Below are 18,703 nucleotides of genomic sequence, written 5' to 3'. Positions count from 1 at the left end.
TGCTGTAACCTGTGACTGAGATGCAGATCAGCTGTCCTCGACCTTTATCCTGAGAAAGGAGATAGCCATGTGAGAAGAAGTGTGCAGGATTGCACACTTGATACAGGGTGCATTCGTTAAAGCACTAAGGCCGACTTCCTTACATAACGTACCAAGGTATGGGGTTGGATCATTTCAATAGGCCTGGCAGATGGCTACTCCCAACATGCTCTCTTTAGCATAGAGATACAGTAATAGATATGAGAAATCTTTTATTATGAAAAATTAACATGGTTGATTTGTTTGTGTTTTTCACAATTTTAATAATGGTTATAACAAAGAAGTGTCTTATCGTTTTCATAAGCGCAGTTCATGTTATATTTACAAAGATTAGAGCTTTTCAATGAAAATTAGAAAATGCATTATCATATCTTTTCTTTGTGACACTGTGGGCATGCAAAAGTGACAAGGAAAAAGGGTAGATCTGTTTTCCAAAATTCCTTGGGAATTTTAGAATCTTATTAGAGGTTACTGACAACATCTATAACTCTGTACATTTTTGGACTTTTGAAGCAGTACTGTAAGCTAGCTAAACGGACCAAAATTTACTGATTAACTAAGACGACTCAGTATCAGTATTATGAAGTGTTGTTGTTCTACATACACAGTCTGTTGGACATGGCCTTCTTAGGGGAACATACCCAAAACATTTGGCTTTTTTTGTATTCCTAGTCTTTCCCTACCCTCTGTTCATGACCCTAAAACTCGGGGCAGTTCCCACTGTTTTGTAGTAGGAAGGTATGAGCACCCACCATACACAGGTTAGGAGTGGGGTGGTCACGCGATTAGGTTAAGTGTCACACCCAGGAGTGTCCTATGAAATGGTACATCATATTCCCAGGGCAGGTACGGCATTGGCGAATAGGGGGATCTGCCACACACCATGCTCCACGGGACTCACCTATCCATTAAATCTCCTACACAGGTCAGCGTCTCCACAGGTAAGCCAACCCAGAGGGTGCCTACCCTACTGCCGGAGCAGCCCTAGGGTATATCCCGAAGGCTGAAGGGCCCAGGTGGGGGCAGGAGCATGACCGCTGCCTGAATAGGGGAGAGCCCTTAGGTAGGGTCACCCTACCTCAGGGTCAGTTCCCCTCTATGTGACACCTCCTGAGAGGTCTGGTCGGATAGTAATGGTCGGCCCTGCACCTGTGATGTTTCTAGGCCCCCACCACCAGCCTGCCAAGACGGGATGGTATGGACATTGGCACCACGGAACTGCTTAGCGTGAATCCGGACCTCCATGGTCAGACGGATAGCGCATGGACACCTTGGGAGTCCTGGGGACCCGGGCTGCTGACCTGCACTGTACAGGAGAGTGAAAGAGTGCACAACCTTCCAACACATTTAAGGAAGCGTGATGCTGGCAAAATGTTTATAAATATAGGTCAGGCCTGCATTTGCAGCCTGGTTGTGCACTTGTACCACTGGTGTGGTTTACCTACGATCCCCCAGCCTGCTATTACATGCCAGTGTGCACACCTGCACAGACTGTGCATTTAAACATGTGTCCAACCAGCCGCAGCAGGTCTCTGAGAGTGCCCTTGTGCACATCCTCCACTGTCTGGTAGCAAACAAAATCCAGCTGGAGGGGGGCCTTTCACCTCCACTGGTATGGAAGTTGAAGGGCTGGGCAGAAACCCACGGTTGTCGGCTGCCCAACTAGTACGGAGGACCCATGAGGATTCCCCTACCGAGGAGGCTTGCTCTTCCCTAAAGGTTAGCAAAGGGATTGGGGCGCCTGTATTTCAAGCTGCAAGAATGGATTGCAGAGACACAGACTCATAATGTTTCCTATCTATGGATTCGCTAGGCCAAACCCATTCTAATGGTAATGGTGGACTTAGCATATCTTGCGTGGAAATGTTGCATATAGACATAAACTCTTTGTATGCTATAGTGATTGGTGCCGATCAACATCGGAGTTGGGGGAGCACATCTAGGCATTCCTCAGCACCAACTATAAGCCATTGACATGCAATTGAGATAGCTGACATCTTTCATGTGCCTGCCAAGCAGAATATATGGGGGGGCAGAGATTGTGGCACCCGATCTCTAGGGCCAGATCACAGCCCCCATAAAGATAGAGATCTGCATTCTGAGGCCCCAGGGCAGACAGGGTTCAGAATTTAGGGGACACATCTGCACTGCAAAGGAATACCCTTTGAACCTTTCCGCAAGTTCAAGGGACCAATAGGGTATAACTACCCAGTGCCACCCGCTACGCAGAGAGATCCGCTTGTAGGGACACAGGAACAGAGAAACTGGACTAGTGGTTCACATTGCCAGAGGACTGTGTTGTACACATGGAGGATAACTGCCCAAATAAAGGACTGCGTGCCTTACTTTCTAGTGGCTGCCCTAGGCCGACTAACTGCTGACGTGTGGCACCCTGAAGTGGGCTTCCACATACAAGTTGGCTGTTCTCCTGTTCACTCAGAGGTCTCAGGGACATCAAAGATCTCCTAAAAGGGGCCCACACCATTTACCTGTGTCAACGGGTGCCCTCTAAGTGCCCACATTGCCTACTGAACAGCACAATGTGAGCTTGGAACTACAGACTCGTGCCTGGAGACCGGACTGCCGAAAGTGCAGAGTTCAAGACATTTCCCGTATCTACGGCAAAGTGGTTCCTGTACTGCAGGGACCACAGCATACATAAGTGACTTGTTGATAGTGAGCGGATTCTCCGGTTGCGGGATCCAAGGTGACCCGCTTCCTCGACTGTGCTGCATTTTTCTTAAGTGCAATGCTGACTGCTTGCTCATTGCGTGCAGTGTCCGTTTCACAGGTTGCGAACCACGGAGGTGGGGGATGCACCCGTTGAAGGGTCTAATACTACCTCGTGAAGCACTGCTGAACTTGTACCTGTGTTTGTGTCTGGAATTGTCTGGTGCAACCGACATCAAGGTGTGCCGGACATAGTGCCTCACGTCGAGGGAGGTACGGAATTGCAACTCAAGTTCGTGTAATAGGAATCGTCTTGTGCATCCGACATCAAGATGAGCCGGACAAAGTGCCTCATTCTCACGGAAGTTCGGAATTGAAACTCTACTACATGTAACCTGAAGCATCTGGTGAGACTCATCTCGGGCACGGGACCTGGTGCCTTAATTGCCGGGGCACCACTTGGATCAACGTGTACCAGACAGGTTGATCCCCTGTGTGTTGTTCCCCATTCACTGCTTGTTCCCTTACTGGTCCCATTACAGTGGACCAACTGCCCTCTCTCCAACTGTCCCTTCTGAAGACTTTGTGTTGCCAGATAGGAGTGAGGAAAATTGACTAGGCTGGAGGGGCATTTCTGAGAAGGTCCGGGAACAGATCAAGAAACTGCATGACCCCCCTGTGCTTCCGGAGTGGATTCAAAACTCCCTCTGTTTACGTCTACCCCTTGATTATGCTTGCTGCCTATCCTGACCTGTTTTCCTGGGACCCATATATGGTGTGCCATTAGCTCTGAGCTGCTTTGTGTCCAGAGGGAGGGGCTGGTGTACTTCCATCTGGGGTGTCTGGGACAGTGGGGGGTGAAATGGAGGGTGGCTGGAGACTTGGAGTCATAGGGTCTGCAGTGTGTTATCTATTGACCTGCTTGGTATCAGTGGCACCGCACTAGGGTGTCAGCTGCGTATGAGTGTGAAAGTGCCCATACTGATCGGGCTGATACCTGTCACATTGCATAGCGGTGTAAAGTGAGAGTGAGTGTGGGGGAGTGAACTTCTGTGGACCGCATGTTCTTCATGACACGTGTTGTTTTCTTTACCAGAAGCACTCTCTCAAGAGTGGGTTTTTCCACGTGGTCTCGTCCCGCACTGCTGCTAAAAGTAATTCTGTACATGCACATATTACTGAGATCATTTTAGCCCAGGGTACACCCTATAGCTGTGTGTAATTTCATGATTAGGATAATGAGCGTGAGTGGGGTGCCGGGGGGTTGCAAACGTGTCGCACCACATAAGGGTGCTGGGTGGGGTTTAGAATAGGACTTTCGCTATGTGTGCATGTTATCGAGATCTGATCAACATGGGCTTAGAACTGCTAGTAACATTGCAAATATGATTTATGCCTAGAACTCCAGGAGATTCATGTGACATTGTTTAATGTGAGTGTTGAATATATACAGCATTTCTCAATGTCATTTATGCTATGCAGAATATTTATTGTGTTAGCTTGCTGTGTTCTTACTTTACACACTGCTTCTGAGAGATGCCTGACTGCTCAGTGCCAAGCTACCCAAGGGTGAACGCAGCTTGTACAGTGTTTGTAATCACCTGTCCTTGAATGGAGCTGTGCGTTCTGGCTGGCTAGGGCACCCCCTCAGCCAACCAGACAGTGCTGGTTTCAACACAGTCCTTCTAGATTTGTAGGAACCATATAACAGAAGAGGAGTGGGTGGCTTTGATGATGCTATAGCTTAGAAATGACTATATGTCCTGGCAGTTTTCACTAACTGTGTTTTGTTGTTCTGGAAGCAAGACTATACTCCATTCCCCCGATTCTTTGGCCTCTGAAGGGCAGCTCAGAGGGTTTTTGAACAATTTTATTTAGCTTTACTATTTTGACACTCTTCTACATGGTATTTATACCCCTTCATATACATGTATCCCCCCCACCCCCTTGAAGGTACTGAGAGCCAATACCGCATAATTGATTGTGGCGCTAACTTTTTGCATTTTTCATGCAAAATATAGAATTTAGTTTTTCAACTTCTTCAACTGAAAGAAACCAGCAGAAATGTTAGATACTCCGCAAGACTTGACTTCTCAGTCAAGGGGATTTGCAGACCAGGGTATGGGAATTGGTCTTGCCAAAAAAACTATATTTTTTTCTAAATTATTTAAATCGGAAAATATTATCCCTTCTCCCAGTTATTTTGTACGTGACTGGAGCACTGTTGCAGATTTTGCCTGAATGAGGTAATTTTCAAGACCTCATTGGTCCCCTGGTCCATATTCAACATTGTGAACTGTGAGTCATCTGTTGTTCCTATGGCCCAAGAGTCTCTTGGCCCATCTATCCCACCACTCCATCTCCCAGTAAGTAAGTACAGACTATTGATCGAAAAGGAATATAACCAAAATGTTTTATCAGAATGTATTTTTGTAATGGTTTTAACTAATCAAAAACAATACAATTTTACTTACTTACTCACTCCATCTCTCTTTATAGACTGTTGATGAAAATATGGAAGAGAAGGGTCCTATTTCTGTGAGTACTTCTCTTTACTCCTGCTTATTTTGGCCTCTACTTCTGTGTCAGTTGGAAGTGGCTATGGAATTAATTTTCCCATCTCATCCATGCCCCACAGAGTTTAGTCTCTATGGGTCCTATTACAAGTTCCCTGTTATCTCCATGAGGAGATATTGGGGCTGTAATTGATGATAATGTGTGGTATCACATTATGAGATAAAAGAGATTACAAGCTATTTCCCCCAGAATGGATAACATTATGTTATGTAATACCATTGGGTCTACTTTTTGCCAGGGACTAGACTCACAAGCTGTCTGTAGCTCCAGCAGCTACACAGACTACTCTGGGGCTGATGCCTCCAGGCCTGTAATTAACAATTTCGGAGTTTGAGAACATGATAACTTGGGCCAAGAGACACCCGAAATCTTTTAATATCCCGGAGCAGTATCCCTCCCAGGGGATACTTCTGTAGGCACCTCATGATGTTGCTGTATCTTGGAGGTCTTGTTTGTAGTTCTTGTTTCAAGATTAGGAGAGAAGGCCTTCTACATCAGGGATCAGCAAGAGATCTTGAAGTGATTATGCACCGGTACAACTGTCTATTGATTCCCCTATTTCATGTCCATCAATGGCAGTACATCTCCAATCTGTGACATTGATCAGGTTAACAGAGGCACCACCAGATTAGATAGATTTGTGGTATACCATGATCCATAATTCTCCTGGTAACAAACATGTCAGCTTTGACGATAGAAAGAACTGAGGCTCCCATCCATGTTGATGGCTGTATTTATGCTTATTATCAGACACATTCCTATTTCATTCCATAGCCCCTTTCATAGAAAACCCTTTCATTCTATCATTGTCTGAGGAGAGTGTGTTGCCTTCCTTTAACCCAGTGCCTCTATCCCAGCTGCAGGATATCTATTCCCATTTCATAGAATTGTTGCACCGCGGACATTGATTTGGCTCACGGTGCTGTCCGCTTCTTCCTCGCGGGCAGTGATACTGCCCGCGGTGCCTCCCTCTTTTCTTCGGGTACATTGCAGTGCTGCATGGTGGCCTCCTGTTGCTGTTTTGGCATCGTGGGTGTGTCCCGCTGTGCCTGCTCTCTTTTTGTGTCGGGCACGCCACCTACCTACACGGCGGCCTGTTATTCAACAATTTGCATGACAGATATGCCGCAGCTCGGATTTTGGAGCTGCGGTTTCTCATTTTCACATGTTGGGGCAAAATATTCTTACCTTCCTTTTACTGGATATATATTTCTTTCTTCATGTCTTCTTGCCTCCCCATGATTCCATGGTCTTCTTCCCAGAAGGCCTTGGGAAGTATCTGCACTACCAATTCAAGATGGCTACCTTCCTATTCCGTCCACTCTCCTTTTTCTTATCCAAGATGGTGGTCACTTACTAACTGTTTGGTCACTCCCTGTTCCTGTTTGGTCACTTCCTGTTCCTGTCTGGTCACTTCCTGTTCATGGGTATTTAAAGGGCTGGATGCTTCATTTCCTTGTGTTACAACACTCTTCACTCCTGCTGGTGTGTTCTCGCTCCTGTTGGTATCCTGTGCCCCTGCAGGGTGTATCTGTGATTCCTATGGCCTACCTTGTGCCTGATTTAGCCTTCTATTCCGGTTCGGATTCCTGGGCTTCTTTTTCTCCTTCTGGAGGTTTCTTTCCTTCCTCTTAATTCCTGGAGGTCCCACTTCCACCAGAGGTTGTCCCTACTGGGTTATTCCCTCTTGGGACTCCTTTTGGAGGGCACGGTCTGCTTTGGCTATTTTATTGTCAGCGGCATCATGGTTACCAGAAAGGGTCGTCGTTACCTTGGGCAGACCAGACCTTCAAGAACCGAAGTCGAGAAACTCTCCAACATGCCAGATCCAGTAAGAACATCACAAGTCTTGACAAGAATGCCCATTGGTGTTTGAGATATGTTTGGAATGGGTGGCAGATATCAGCAATTGCAAGATAGTTTCTTATTTAGTGGAGGCAACAAAGGCAGCCTACTTCACCAATTCCTAGTCGTTGCATTTTTGTCACAACAAACATAGCTTATGCTAAAGCTCATGTACATATGATCCAACTGGTTACGTGAAGATCCACTAGGAGAGTAGCAGTTTCCTGAGAGAAAATTCAGTTAATCTTTTCTTTAGTCATCGGCAGAGCTGCTACTTAACAAATACATTTTCTAATTCCCTAATTTTCCAATATGAATTGCAGCATCAGGGTGCTGTAGAAAGATAATACTTTATTTCTGTGTGAAATAAAATCCTGGGTTTTGCTAAGGGTTTCTCTATCTTTACCTGTGGTCAACGTTGTTTGGTATGGCATCAATGAGTATGGCTTGTGCGAAATAGGAATAGTAGGGTAATAGATTATTTAATTGCTGATAGGCTCCGTTACCCAGAGTCCTACTTCTCCACTGCACAGTCCCTATGCCCGCCACTCCCTGAGTGGTCTTATCAGCTTGTGCTGAGAGGATACCTGAAGAAGTAGCCGTCAGGGTGAGAATCGTCCTAGTTTTAAAACTCCTACGAAGGATATATTTTTTTTAAAAACAATACTGAACTACACATGTATTTTTGCAGGTCCACAGAATGCTGGTAAGCTGTGCAATGACACATCTCCAAGTGTAAGGACTGCAATCAGAAAAGCAGGACTTGGAGTAATAAAGAGTACAATTAAATAATTGGTTACATTACTGCAATCTGTTATTTTCTTCTGAGAAAATGCATAAAACATAAGTATTGTAACCTGATTGGTCGCTTTTCAGTCAATAAAGGAACTCCCAAGGCAAGAAAACGAGATAAGCACAATTAGGCTGCAATTTCACAAGTATCAAAACAGCTCCCCTAAACCGTCACACATATTGCATGAAGAATAATCATGCTATACCTGAAGATTTTGGTGGATAATAGCAGTAATTTCACCATCATCATTCCTAGGATAATAGATCTTCTCTGATATTTTGTAAACTTCAATATCACAAGAGGGGAATTCTTTTCCTAAAAGGGGAGATTAATTGAAAATTATGAATAATGAACAGTCATTATGCTATAAATAAATTGGTCATTCTGTAAACTCACAAAACTGAATTAAAAACCTCAGTATATAGGGATATGTATCATGCATCATTCAAATGTGAGAGCCAAGAGTTTATCAAGCATTTAACCATAGTTGGGTGTTGCTGTTGTTTTTGACTTTTTTATTTGTGCCATTCTTTATTTCATCATCATCATAGTAACTATATTTGAATCTCCAGGATCATAAAAGTACAGACAAAACATGAAATCACCATTTTATTATATAGATGACTATAACCAAAGATCAAAGGCCAGCAGTGCATAGTTTGTTTACATTTTGCACTAAAGTAATGCATAACAAAGTTCCTTGGAAAAAAGGCTCTGAAATTAGACATTTTCAAAATCCAATAGTTTATACAATACAAAGACGAATCAATTGATAAGCTAGATGGTTATTGATGATTCAGAAAACACTGCTAACCCTCCCGTAATACATTTTTTTCGTTGAATTTTGACATACATGTTAAAAAAAACAATATCGTCACTTGTAAATGTAGATTCATAAATAAGGGGGTTCCACTTAAAACCCTAAAAGTGTAAATGCAAGAGAAATTTGTTAACATCGAATATAGAAACAAGTGTAAAAGTACAGCTTTGGGCTGCAACTTGTATTTAAACAAATTCAAAGATTAAACTAAAAGCAACAACATAAAAGCTAACATTTGACGAATTAGCCTAATTTCATTCTAGCACAATAACTCAATTATTTAAGAGGTGCCGCTCCTGTTTTCAGAATTTACAAAGAACAATAAAGTACAAGAACATATGTCCTGCTTGGAATCCGAGATTTCAATATTCACAGTATTAAGCGTATACCGTACACTTAGGGAGGCATAGCGAGAAGCAAATTAGAGCATAGAAAGATCTACGAAAAATCAGCGATGAACTCTTTTAGTAACAACAAATTCGCTGCAACCTGTTAAAAAAGTGAGAGCAATCCAGCAGAGGGTTCCCTACTTCCGGACGCATAAATAATGTGAGATGTCAAATTACACACCATTCATGTAGTACCGGAATACACCAGATGTTCGCTAGCTTTGATGCACTTATTTCTTTATTCCGTAATCCACCCTCTCTGCACCTTTTCGAAGTGAAAACATGCACTGCAGGCTCAGAGGAAACTGAGGATGAACATGGTGTGGGTGTCACAATATGAAGCTGGAGTGACACAGTGTCTACAACACAAAAGCTGCAAACACCAAGATACAGATTTAAGCTTAACTTCACCGCCTGCCATGAATGTAAAAAATCAAGGGGTACATTCACAAGAATGTGTGATAACTACCGCAAGAGTAGCGTAACACAACTTTCAACATTGCAGCCTATCGCGGTAAAATAACCCTGTGTCAATGGGGAATTCACAACAAGGCGGTAGCATGCGACAGTCATCAGATAACGCGTCACAGATCAGCATGAACATCTACACCGCGCTGCAAAAATGCGAAACGCAAACGCAAAAAAACATGCGAGAAGGCCAATCACGGTACAAAAATCAGAGAAAACCAGCCACACGCCTGCTAATCCCACACATCTGGTGGGAAATTGCACTATAAAAGAAAAGAGAGAAAAAAAACAATAAATTCACACTGCCTAGGACCATGGATGCACCAGGACCGAGTGCAGAGGACAAGCCGAACCCCACAAGCCCCATGGAGGATCAGCAAGGAACCTTGTGCTCGGGGAAGGACAAGAGGAAGAGGAAGACGGGCTTCAGTCCACAGGAAGACTGGACCATCATCACGAAGGTCATAGGACACAACTGTTTGGCACCTTCACTGCGGCACTGGCAACCCAAACGGAAATATGGCAGGCTGTCGTCAACAACGTCAATGCAGTTGGAGTGGTGAGGAGGAAACCAGAGGAGATCAAGAGGCGCTGGCATGAAGTGCACAGCCAAACCAAGGAGAAGCTCCCCGCCAACAAGGAGGCAGCAAGGGCGACTGGAGGTGGGAGTCCTGCGACACAGGAGGTGACTGATGAGCTGGAGGAATTGGTGGCTACAGTCAGCAGTGTTGAGATGGTGGCTGGAATTGGGGGCCTGGTCACAGCACGATACAACCTGACCCAACGGCGACAGGGTGAGTAACAACCAGGGACAGGGGTCGGGGGGAGATGGGCACATTGGCACACATGTACAACTACGTGTAGCACAATGCACTCCCACAATGATCGTGGAACATGTCACTGAGAGCCTTGACACACTGCAGCACATATAGAAATGCCAAGTAGGCCCCCGTCCTTAATGTGCACAAAGTTACCCCCTCTAGATCACCAACATCATAATGCAGCACACGCATAACAATCACAGAACAACAGCAATGATGGCAATGAGATACAAAGTGCAACACCAGCACCATAGTACACGACTCACAACAGGTCCCATATGTGCGTAGTAAGTGTCCAATCATATCTGGCATTGCCTGACACTGTGTGATGATAAAGCACAGGTACTACCACACATCCGTCATGTAGTCGAACAAATACACTGACTGCCATCAAATAGCCAGCTACACCATAACAACCACAATGTACATTGGCATGCAGTCAGAACGTATACTACTGCAAATCTCCAACATACATGTACGACTCTGTAACCCTGCATGTCCCCTTTCACATTGCAGAGGGAGAAACAACACCTCCTACAGAGCAGACCAGACACAGTGACGATGAAGAGAACACCCTGGTCATCTGCACCGACACCCTCCAACGGATCGTAGATAGCCTCCGCACCCCATCCCCGGAAACAGGGCAGGCCAGCTGCCCTGAGGTGAGCCCACCACCTGCACAGACCACACTGCAGCAAACACACACCCCCAAAGCTGTCTCCCAGCACCCCCGACTAATTCAAGGATTTCCAACTACGTATGTGGAGTTGCCAGGTGCAGTTGGCTGACCAGCTGCGGGCGGGCTTTGAACTCGTGGCAGCCAAAGTCGATGCCATACGTGGGTGTCTGAGTCCCATCAAGGACCAAGTACAGTCCCCATCGGACATCCCCTGTACGCACCATGCTCCAGCACAGACCTTGGCTGACCTCGCTGGGGCAATGAACATAATACAAGAGCTGTGTGGTCAGACAGGCACCAGCGATCAGAGCACAGAGTTGGCACAGATACGGAGGTCAATGGAGAACATGGAGCAGATGCAGGCTGGAAGTCTGTCTGCCGCAGCTGTACACCAGCGAGTCGTAACTGGGAACCTCAATGCCCTGCAGTACCTCATATTGCCATTGCTGCCATAGAGCCATTCTCAGATGATTGCAGCGGGAACTTCGACACACACAGCTCCGAGCCCTGATGTGTCCGTGGCACACAGTGATGCTGCCCCATCACCTTCGCAAACTGTTGTGTCAGTGGCACACAGTGATGCAGACATCACCCCGCCACACACACCGGACACAGAACCTGTACAGGGAAGTAAAAAGGGGAGGGGAATTACTGTGTGAGGAGGTGGCAGTAGCATCCATCATTGCCATGTGCCCAGTGCCTGCCTGGTAAGCACCTCCTACTACTGACCCCCGGAACACTCTGCGACATTCAACCGGACCCCGACATGGACGTCCATTTCATCACTGCAGACCAATTTCACAGCAATCCTGCCGATAGAATGTACTCACCCACTTCCTAATCACTGCTCAATCCCCAAAGGACTGGGTTTGGCCCACCACTGGGCTTCCATGTGATGTGGGCTTGGATGGCATGTAGAGTACCAGCTCCCTAAATCACCTGAATGTGAAGAAAACATTCTGAATCACACAGATGTGTCATTACTATGTTCTCTCACGTATGGAAGTATGGCTGGATGTGGGGACAATGAGTGCACATGAAGGTACACCATGGTAACTTATGTCTATGCACATGTGTATCCCTGAGACACATGGCAAATTGGATGACTTTGAAGGGAAGTACTAGCCATGTCCCCATTGCACATCAACAATAATCTCACGTCCCCCCTCACTATAGCCCCACATCCATGTGTTGAATGGAGCTATAAGTAGGAGTGACCAGATCTGTAGCAGCCCAGGAGTGCCACCCTACATCATATGTGACATCAGAACTGCACGTCGCAAACCCACTTAGACACATCTGTGTGGCCACATTCCGTTATGATGTATGACAGTGCTCCACATGGTCAGAGGTTGCACACCATACTCACATTGTTGTAGTCATGTAAGTGCACATGTCGGCCAGCACCTATCCCATGACAATGTCTGGCTTATAGAGGTTGAACTTTCAAAAGGGACACACCGCCACTGCACATGCATCAGTCAGTTCCTCCCTACGTAGGGACGATGCTCATTGTGGCATACAGGTGGACAATCAAATCAACACATCACACAGTTAGACACCAATGGGGTGACATGGACTTTATTTCGATGTGCGTGTTAGGACGAATGATGCAACGGCCAAAACAGACAGGGACATGCTTAAGACACTTGCATGCAGCATTGTTACATGTCGAGGTTCAGACATTGTTGTTGCAAAAATGGATGAAAATCATCACAGTTGGCACTGCTCCCAGCCCACCTAGCCTTGCTGTATGAGTCATGTTTTGTTTGGCGTCTGCCCATTGCCCCGTGTGAGGGGGCATGGCTCACTGCCCATGGGATCTGATGGTGCTCTGCCACCGTGGTGCGCATTTTGTCTGCTCTGCTGACAGTGCTCAGGTGAAAGGGTCCGACGTGTTCACATGTCGTGCCACAGGCAGGGGTGCCCTTTGTCATCCCTCCTATTTGCGTTGGCAGTCAAGCCTCTAGCTGTGAAACTCTGACAGTATCATAGATAGTACACGTTGCGATACCCTACTTGACATCTGCTAGTTTCACTCTACCCCGATGACATCACCCACTACATTCTGGCCCCACAAGTTAGTCTGAGTCCTATCCTCCAGTGGTTTATCTGCTTTGGGGAGATATTGGGAGTAAATATAAACAGCGGCAAATACATGAGATTCCCATCTGAATACCCATTGACGTGGTTTGATTCAGAAATGATATATTTGGGAGTTGTGGTTTCTAGGGTTAGAGAGGAAACATTGTGGGCGAACTATGGAACTGCGATTGCCTTGCTCTAAGCAGCCGTATCTTGCTGGATCTCGCTGCCTCTGTCACTGGCAGGACTGCTCTCTTTAATCAAAATGGTTGCATTGCCTAGGCTGCTATAAGTATTCCTCAATATACCATACCCTCATGGACGCCATTTTTTCCATACTTTACAGACACAGCTGACCCGCTGACCTGGGGTGACAAAACAGCCCCGAGTGTACTGGACTATACTTACCCAACATTTCTCGAGAGGTGGTTATGAATCCCCCATGAATTATATTTTCTTTGCGCTCTAGCCCATTTTGCGATCTACTGGTTCCGGCCGCTGCCCTTCATGCCCAACTTAGCAATCGTACAGTGTTACATAGCTCCCATTCCCACTACTACTTTTTTAGGAGAGAAAGTCCCGGGTGCAGACAATTCAACTTCCACAGTGGCGTGCACTTCACTCGTGTGGCAAAGGTTGGCTAAGAAGCTGAACAAAAGTCCTTACTATACTCCCAGCTGACACCCCTCCCTTACCATCGGTTGACCCCTGTCACTCACGAGACATCCTGCCGTGACATGTTACACTAAAGGGATATAGCCACTTGGGGGGACCTTTATCATGAAGGGGTTTTCAAGGACGGCAAGACAGTGGGGATTCACCGCTGGAGATATTTTTATAGCTTAGGCACGACATCAGGGCTGGCGTTCTCATCTTCCCCCATGAACCCCCTACACACACTCACGGCCAGATTCATGAAAGACCCGTTTTGCGAGTCTGAAATAGCGATTCATAAGGAATCGCTATTACAGACTCGCAAACGGGATTCATGTAGGAATCGCAAAATTAAATGTGATTCCTACAGATTCCTTATTTGCGATTAGCAAATTGCTAATCGCAAAAAAGGAATAACTCCCCATTCATTCCTATGGGCGAAAAGCCCCATAGGAATGAATGGGGAGTATTCCTTATTTGCGATTAGCAATTTGCTAATCGCAAATAAGATAGCGATTTGAAGGGTGCCAGGGGTGTCCAAAGGACACCCTGTAGCACCCCTTAAATGCACATTTCAACAGGTGTTGCGCACACACATGTCCTAAGGACATGTGTGTGTGTAACACGGAACTTAGAAAAATGCTATTTCTAAATAGCGATTTTTGCATTTGGGATGATGAATCCCAAATGCAAAAATCGCACTCGCAAAGGGCCAGATTCTGAGAATCTGGCCCTTTGCGAGCGCATATCAGCTTGATGAATCAGGCTGTAAATGTTTTACTGCAGGCTGCGTGACCCGCAAATTTGTCTCTCTGCTCTACCGGACTGCCCAAGCAGAGCGCCCTGAGGTCCAGAACAACTCACAAGCCGGCTGGGATTTAGATCTGGACAAACCACTTACAGATAGGCAATGGCTTTATTGTTATAAACAGCCAGGTATGAAAACTGCTAGAAGTCGCCTGCATATCATACATTTCAAATTCATACATCGTGTCTATTATACTAAATGCTAAATGTGGAATTGATGTCCAGATTTCCTTAATCTTGGATGGGACTGTGCGGTGCTACACGATTATTGGTCATAGGTGTCAGCCGCCTTGTCTCGAATGGTAGACATTCACATTCACCTCACCCCAGTCATGGCACTGATGGGATTCACTGCGGGTATTGAGCCCCCCTACAGGATGTCCATATCATTGGGGTTACTCTTGGCAAAGCAGAGGGTGGCATGCTGGTGGGGGCGAGGGCGAGCTCCCAAATTCAAGGAGTGGCTGGACGATTTCATATTTTGTAAGGATCAGCTAAACACATATACCGAGCTGTTACCCTTGACTACACGACCACATGACATATGGGGACCACTGCAGACATACCTGAGGGAGGGCCCTGACTGCAACGCTGCATGATAGACATAACCACACTCTGTCCCCCAATTCCCAAACCAGTGGGCAAGCTTCTACACTGACACAGCTGTGCATGTGCACTGAGCATTTCTCCATGTCGGGAAATGTCTATCTCATTGACAGGCACCTCACAGCTTTCCTTTTTGGACCTAGGGGTAATCATAGTATGTTGTAGCTATGTTTCCGAAATAGGAGATTAAGATCCAGGGAGGAGATACATTAACTACTCAACCTTTTTTGGGGTAGGAACTGGAATACTGAAACTGGGCTTGTGGACGATCTATTGAAAAGTGGACATCTGTTAAAATCAGCAAATGTAAGTGCATTGTTTTGTCTTGTGAAAACTCAATAAAACATTGTTTAAAAAAAGAATGAATACACGGACATGTGCACAGATATAAATGTATTTTTCTGGAGTTTTTGCGGTAGCGGGTCCCTTGCCCAACCAACAACATCACGGGAATAAACACTTTAAAAGGATGGAAGACCTTGTTCAGCTTTGTTTAGACATTAGTAGCCTTGCAAAGGTGCCTCGTCAATGCTTAAGAGCTCATGTTATTGGTGTCAGTTCACAACAAACCTGAGGCCTAGTATATAGTGTCACCAAACATTTTAAAGGGAATGTGACCTTTACATAGCTGAGAAAGTTTAGTATCGGTGTTGAATTGTTTACTTAATCATTGCAACAGCAGACCTTGAGCAGTGGTGGAGGAGACACTGACAAATAAACCGCGAAGAATTACCACGGCTTGATGCATTCAGAGAAAGAGCAGGTGAGACAATAACGTGGCATGGGCTTGGTGCACACAGCAGCCAGTTTCTGAACTCTAGATTACATTTACCAGACTTCTGCTGTTTAGCACTATGAAGCAAGACTGTGTAGAGACAAAAAACACAGACTTATATAATTCAGTAATAACACTCCAAACACAGAAGCAGTTCACAGTGAGATCAACAAAAATGGTGATCGCAGGGTGGGTGTGGCATGTGAATAAAAAGAAATTCACGTGTGCGTTGCATGATTATTGCATCATACCTAAATCTGCATACATTAACAGTTGCCAGTTTATGAAAATGAAATTTGTGGAACAAACATTTGACATTTTCTATTATTTCTTGATATGCTTGTCCTCAATTTTCATGTACCATTGTATGGAGACAGAGGAGGAACTGATCGCCCAGCTCTCCATGCAGGAAACAAGGCAATAGATATAATGTTAGCAAACATCAGAAAGCAAAAAGAAGGTCATGATGGGTCTTATAGAGAGCTAGTGTGAAATCAAATTGGAAATGCATACAGGAAACCGATTTTCCAAAAACAAAAAGACAGCAAACCCTGATAATATACATTAATTTGCAGAAAATAATTATTATATGCATCTATTTACAAACATAATTATAAACTCGCACACATGGGCTGCAATGAGTTATGCAAGGGTACAAGAGGATAAGGTAGTTTTGAATTTATGGTTTACATCTTTTTATTGATTTCAGCACAAATAAACAACAATGACCCTAAGCCCCTCAATGACATACTAAGGAACAATAATGCCACATTGTGTTGTTACCATAGGTAATAAGCATGGAGCAGGTCCTCCAGACAAACAGGGGCAGGGACAAACAAAAAACTAACCCCCCCCCCCCCATCAAGCCCACCCCACCACCCTACTACCATCCACCCACCCACCCCTCGTCCACCTTGAACCAAAGAACCCAGGAAGGAAGGAAAAAGGGGAGGAAGCGTGTAAAGTGGTAGCAATCTGGAATTCAACGGCCCCTCTGGCGAGATGGCTTGGATGTGCAGCTTGGTATCTGTGTGTCAGGCAGGCGAAGCAGGCGCAGGTATCGAGGACATGTTAATTCCCTGAATTCAGACACCATCAGCGTCAAGAAGGGCCGCCACAGTTCTGGAAATTCCGACCCCCTACAGGCCAATGTGAGCGTGAGTTTCTCCATGCCCAGCACTAGCCAGAGTCTCTGAAGCCAGCCAGTGTGCGTGGGGAGTTGAGTGGAACGCCAATGTATTAAGATATTCTGTACTGCCGATCCCAGAGCAATCGCAATCTGTCGACCTCTCCTGGATTTAAGTGGGTAGGTCAATGTGTTAGGGAGACCTAAGAGAATGTAAGAGGGGAATCTTGGGAGTTGTGTCTCAAAGTGTTGGTCGATTTCATCAATCACTTGGGTCCAGTATGATTGTATGCAAGTGCAGCTCCATAGCACTTGTTCCAGCGTACCCACCTCCCCACATCCCCTCCAACACAGATCACTCCGTTGGTGGTCAAAGCAATGTAGGCGTTCTGGTGTGTAATACCAATAGGTAACAATCATGGTTAGAGTTTCCGTGAGGCCCATGTGATATGCGGAGTGTCTTGCCTTGTGGTATATATTCCCCCATTCCTCGTGGCTCAGTGTTCTGCCCAGATCTCGTTCCCAACGGGCCCGACCTGCATTGTAAGTGTGGGTGGTGTTGGCCAAAAGAATTCGATAAAGGTCAGAAATCAGCTTTATATCTGAGGTACGTGTCACTAACCATTTCTCATAGGGGGTCAGTAGGCGCTGCGCCTGTGGTTTGACTTGTGGATGTAATGCCCAGTGTTGTATCTGAAGATATGGCAAGTGTTAAGTTTCCGGGATATCGTAGTATTCTTTGAGTTGTGGAAAAGTGAGAACGCCAGCCAGATCTAACAGGTGACCCAGGGACCTGCAGGGGGAAGAGCGCCAGGCTTGAAAGGCCCGCGTATCCGAACCTGGCTGAAAGTCCGGATTGTCAAAGAGTAAGAGGAGATGGGTAGGTAGTCAGCTGTGCGGACACATTGGTCCGGTCCCACGAGTCCATGAGAGTGCCTGTGGTCAATGAGGTATACAGGTTGGGGTGGGCGGGGGGGCGGTGGGATCTGCGGAGAAATGTGATACCCTGCAGCGGACGACCTGCAACAGCTTGATCTTTGAATAGCCAGTGTTTCTCCGACTCTATCCGCTGCCACTCCACTATATAGCAGAGCTGGGCGGCATGATAGTATGACTGGATGTCTGGTACCCCTACCCCTCCCTCCCCTGGCGGGAGTACTGCGACCTGGTGTCAGAAGAGGGGATTGCGGCCATACCAGGTGAAGCGTGATAAGTCCGCCTGGGTCTGTTGAATCCAGCCAGATGGGGGTCAGAGGGGAAGAGTCTGTAGGAGATATACGATTTGGGGGAGGATAGTCATTTTGGTAGCCGTAATCCTGCCTAACCAAGACATTGTGCAGTGTTTCCACCTATTCAATTCTGAGCGGGCACAGAGTGTAGACTGGTTGATTTCAGCGGTGGCTTGAATGGTGGGGGCCAATTGGAGGCCTAAGTAGGGTATTGCTGTGGGTGCCCATTGTACCGGGTGTTCCTCCTTGAGAAAGGTTAGGGTGTGCGGGGAGAGGGAAACATCCAGAGCCAGGGATTTTTCCATGTTAAATTTAAACCC

At 46.1% G+C, this 18,703-nt stretch overlaps 1 protein-coding gene across 2 annotated transcripts in view; it reads right to left on the bottom strand.

The window, feature by feature from the left end:
* Nucleotides 1-18,703, bottom strand: part of ASPA (aspartoacylase) — a 147,984-nt gene that overhangs the window by 41,682 nt on the left and 87,599 nt on the right. For both annotated transcript variants that reach the window (XM_086955013.1, XM_086955014.1), the window contains one exon: nucleotides 8,130-8,239. In XM_086955013.1, the coding sequence (XP_086811139.1) occupies nucleotides 8,130-8,239 (110 nt within the window). The remainder of the gene's footprint in view (nucleotides 1-8,129; nucleotides 8,240-18,703) is intronic.

The sequence above is a fragment of the Lissotriton vulgaris genome, chromosome 2_1, assembly GCF_964263255.1.
Source record: "Lissotriton vulgaris chromosome 2_1, aLisVul1.2, whole genome shotgun sequence".
Taxonomy (NCBI): Eukaryota; Metazoa; Chordata; class Amphibia; order Caudata; family Salamandridae; genus Lissotriton; species Lissotriton vulgaris.
Note: the sequence above shows the minus strand (reverse complement) of the source record. Positions and strands in the feature narration are given on the sequence as shown.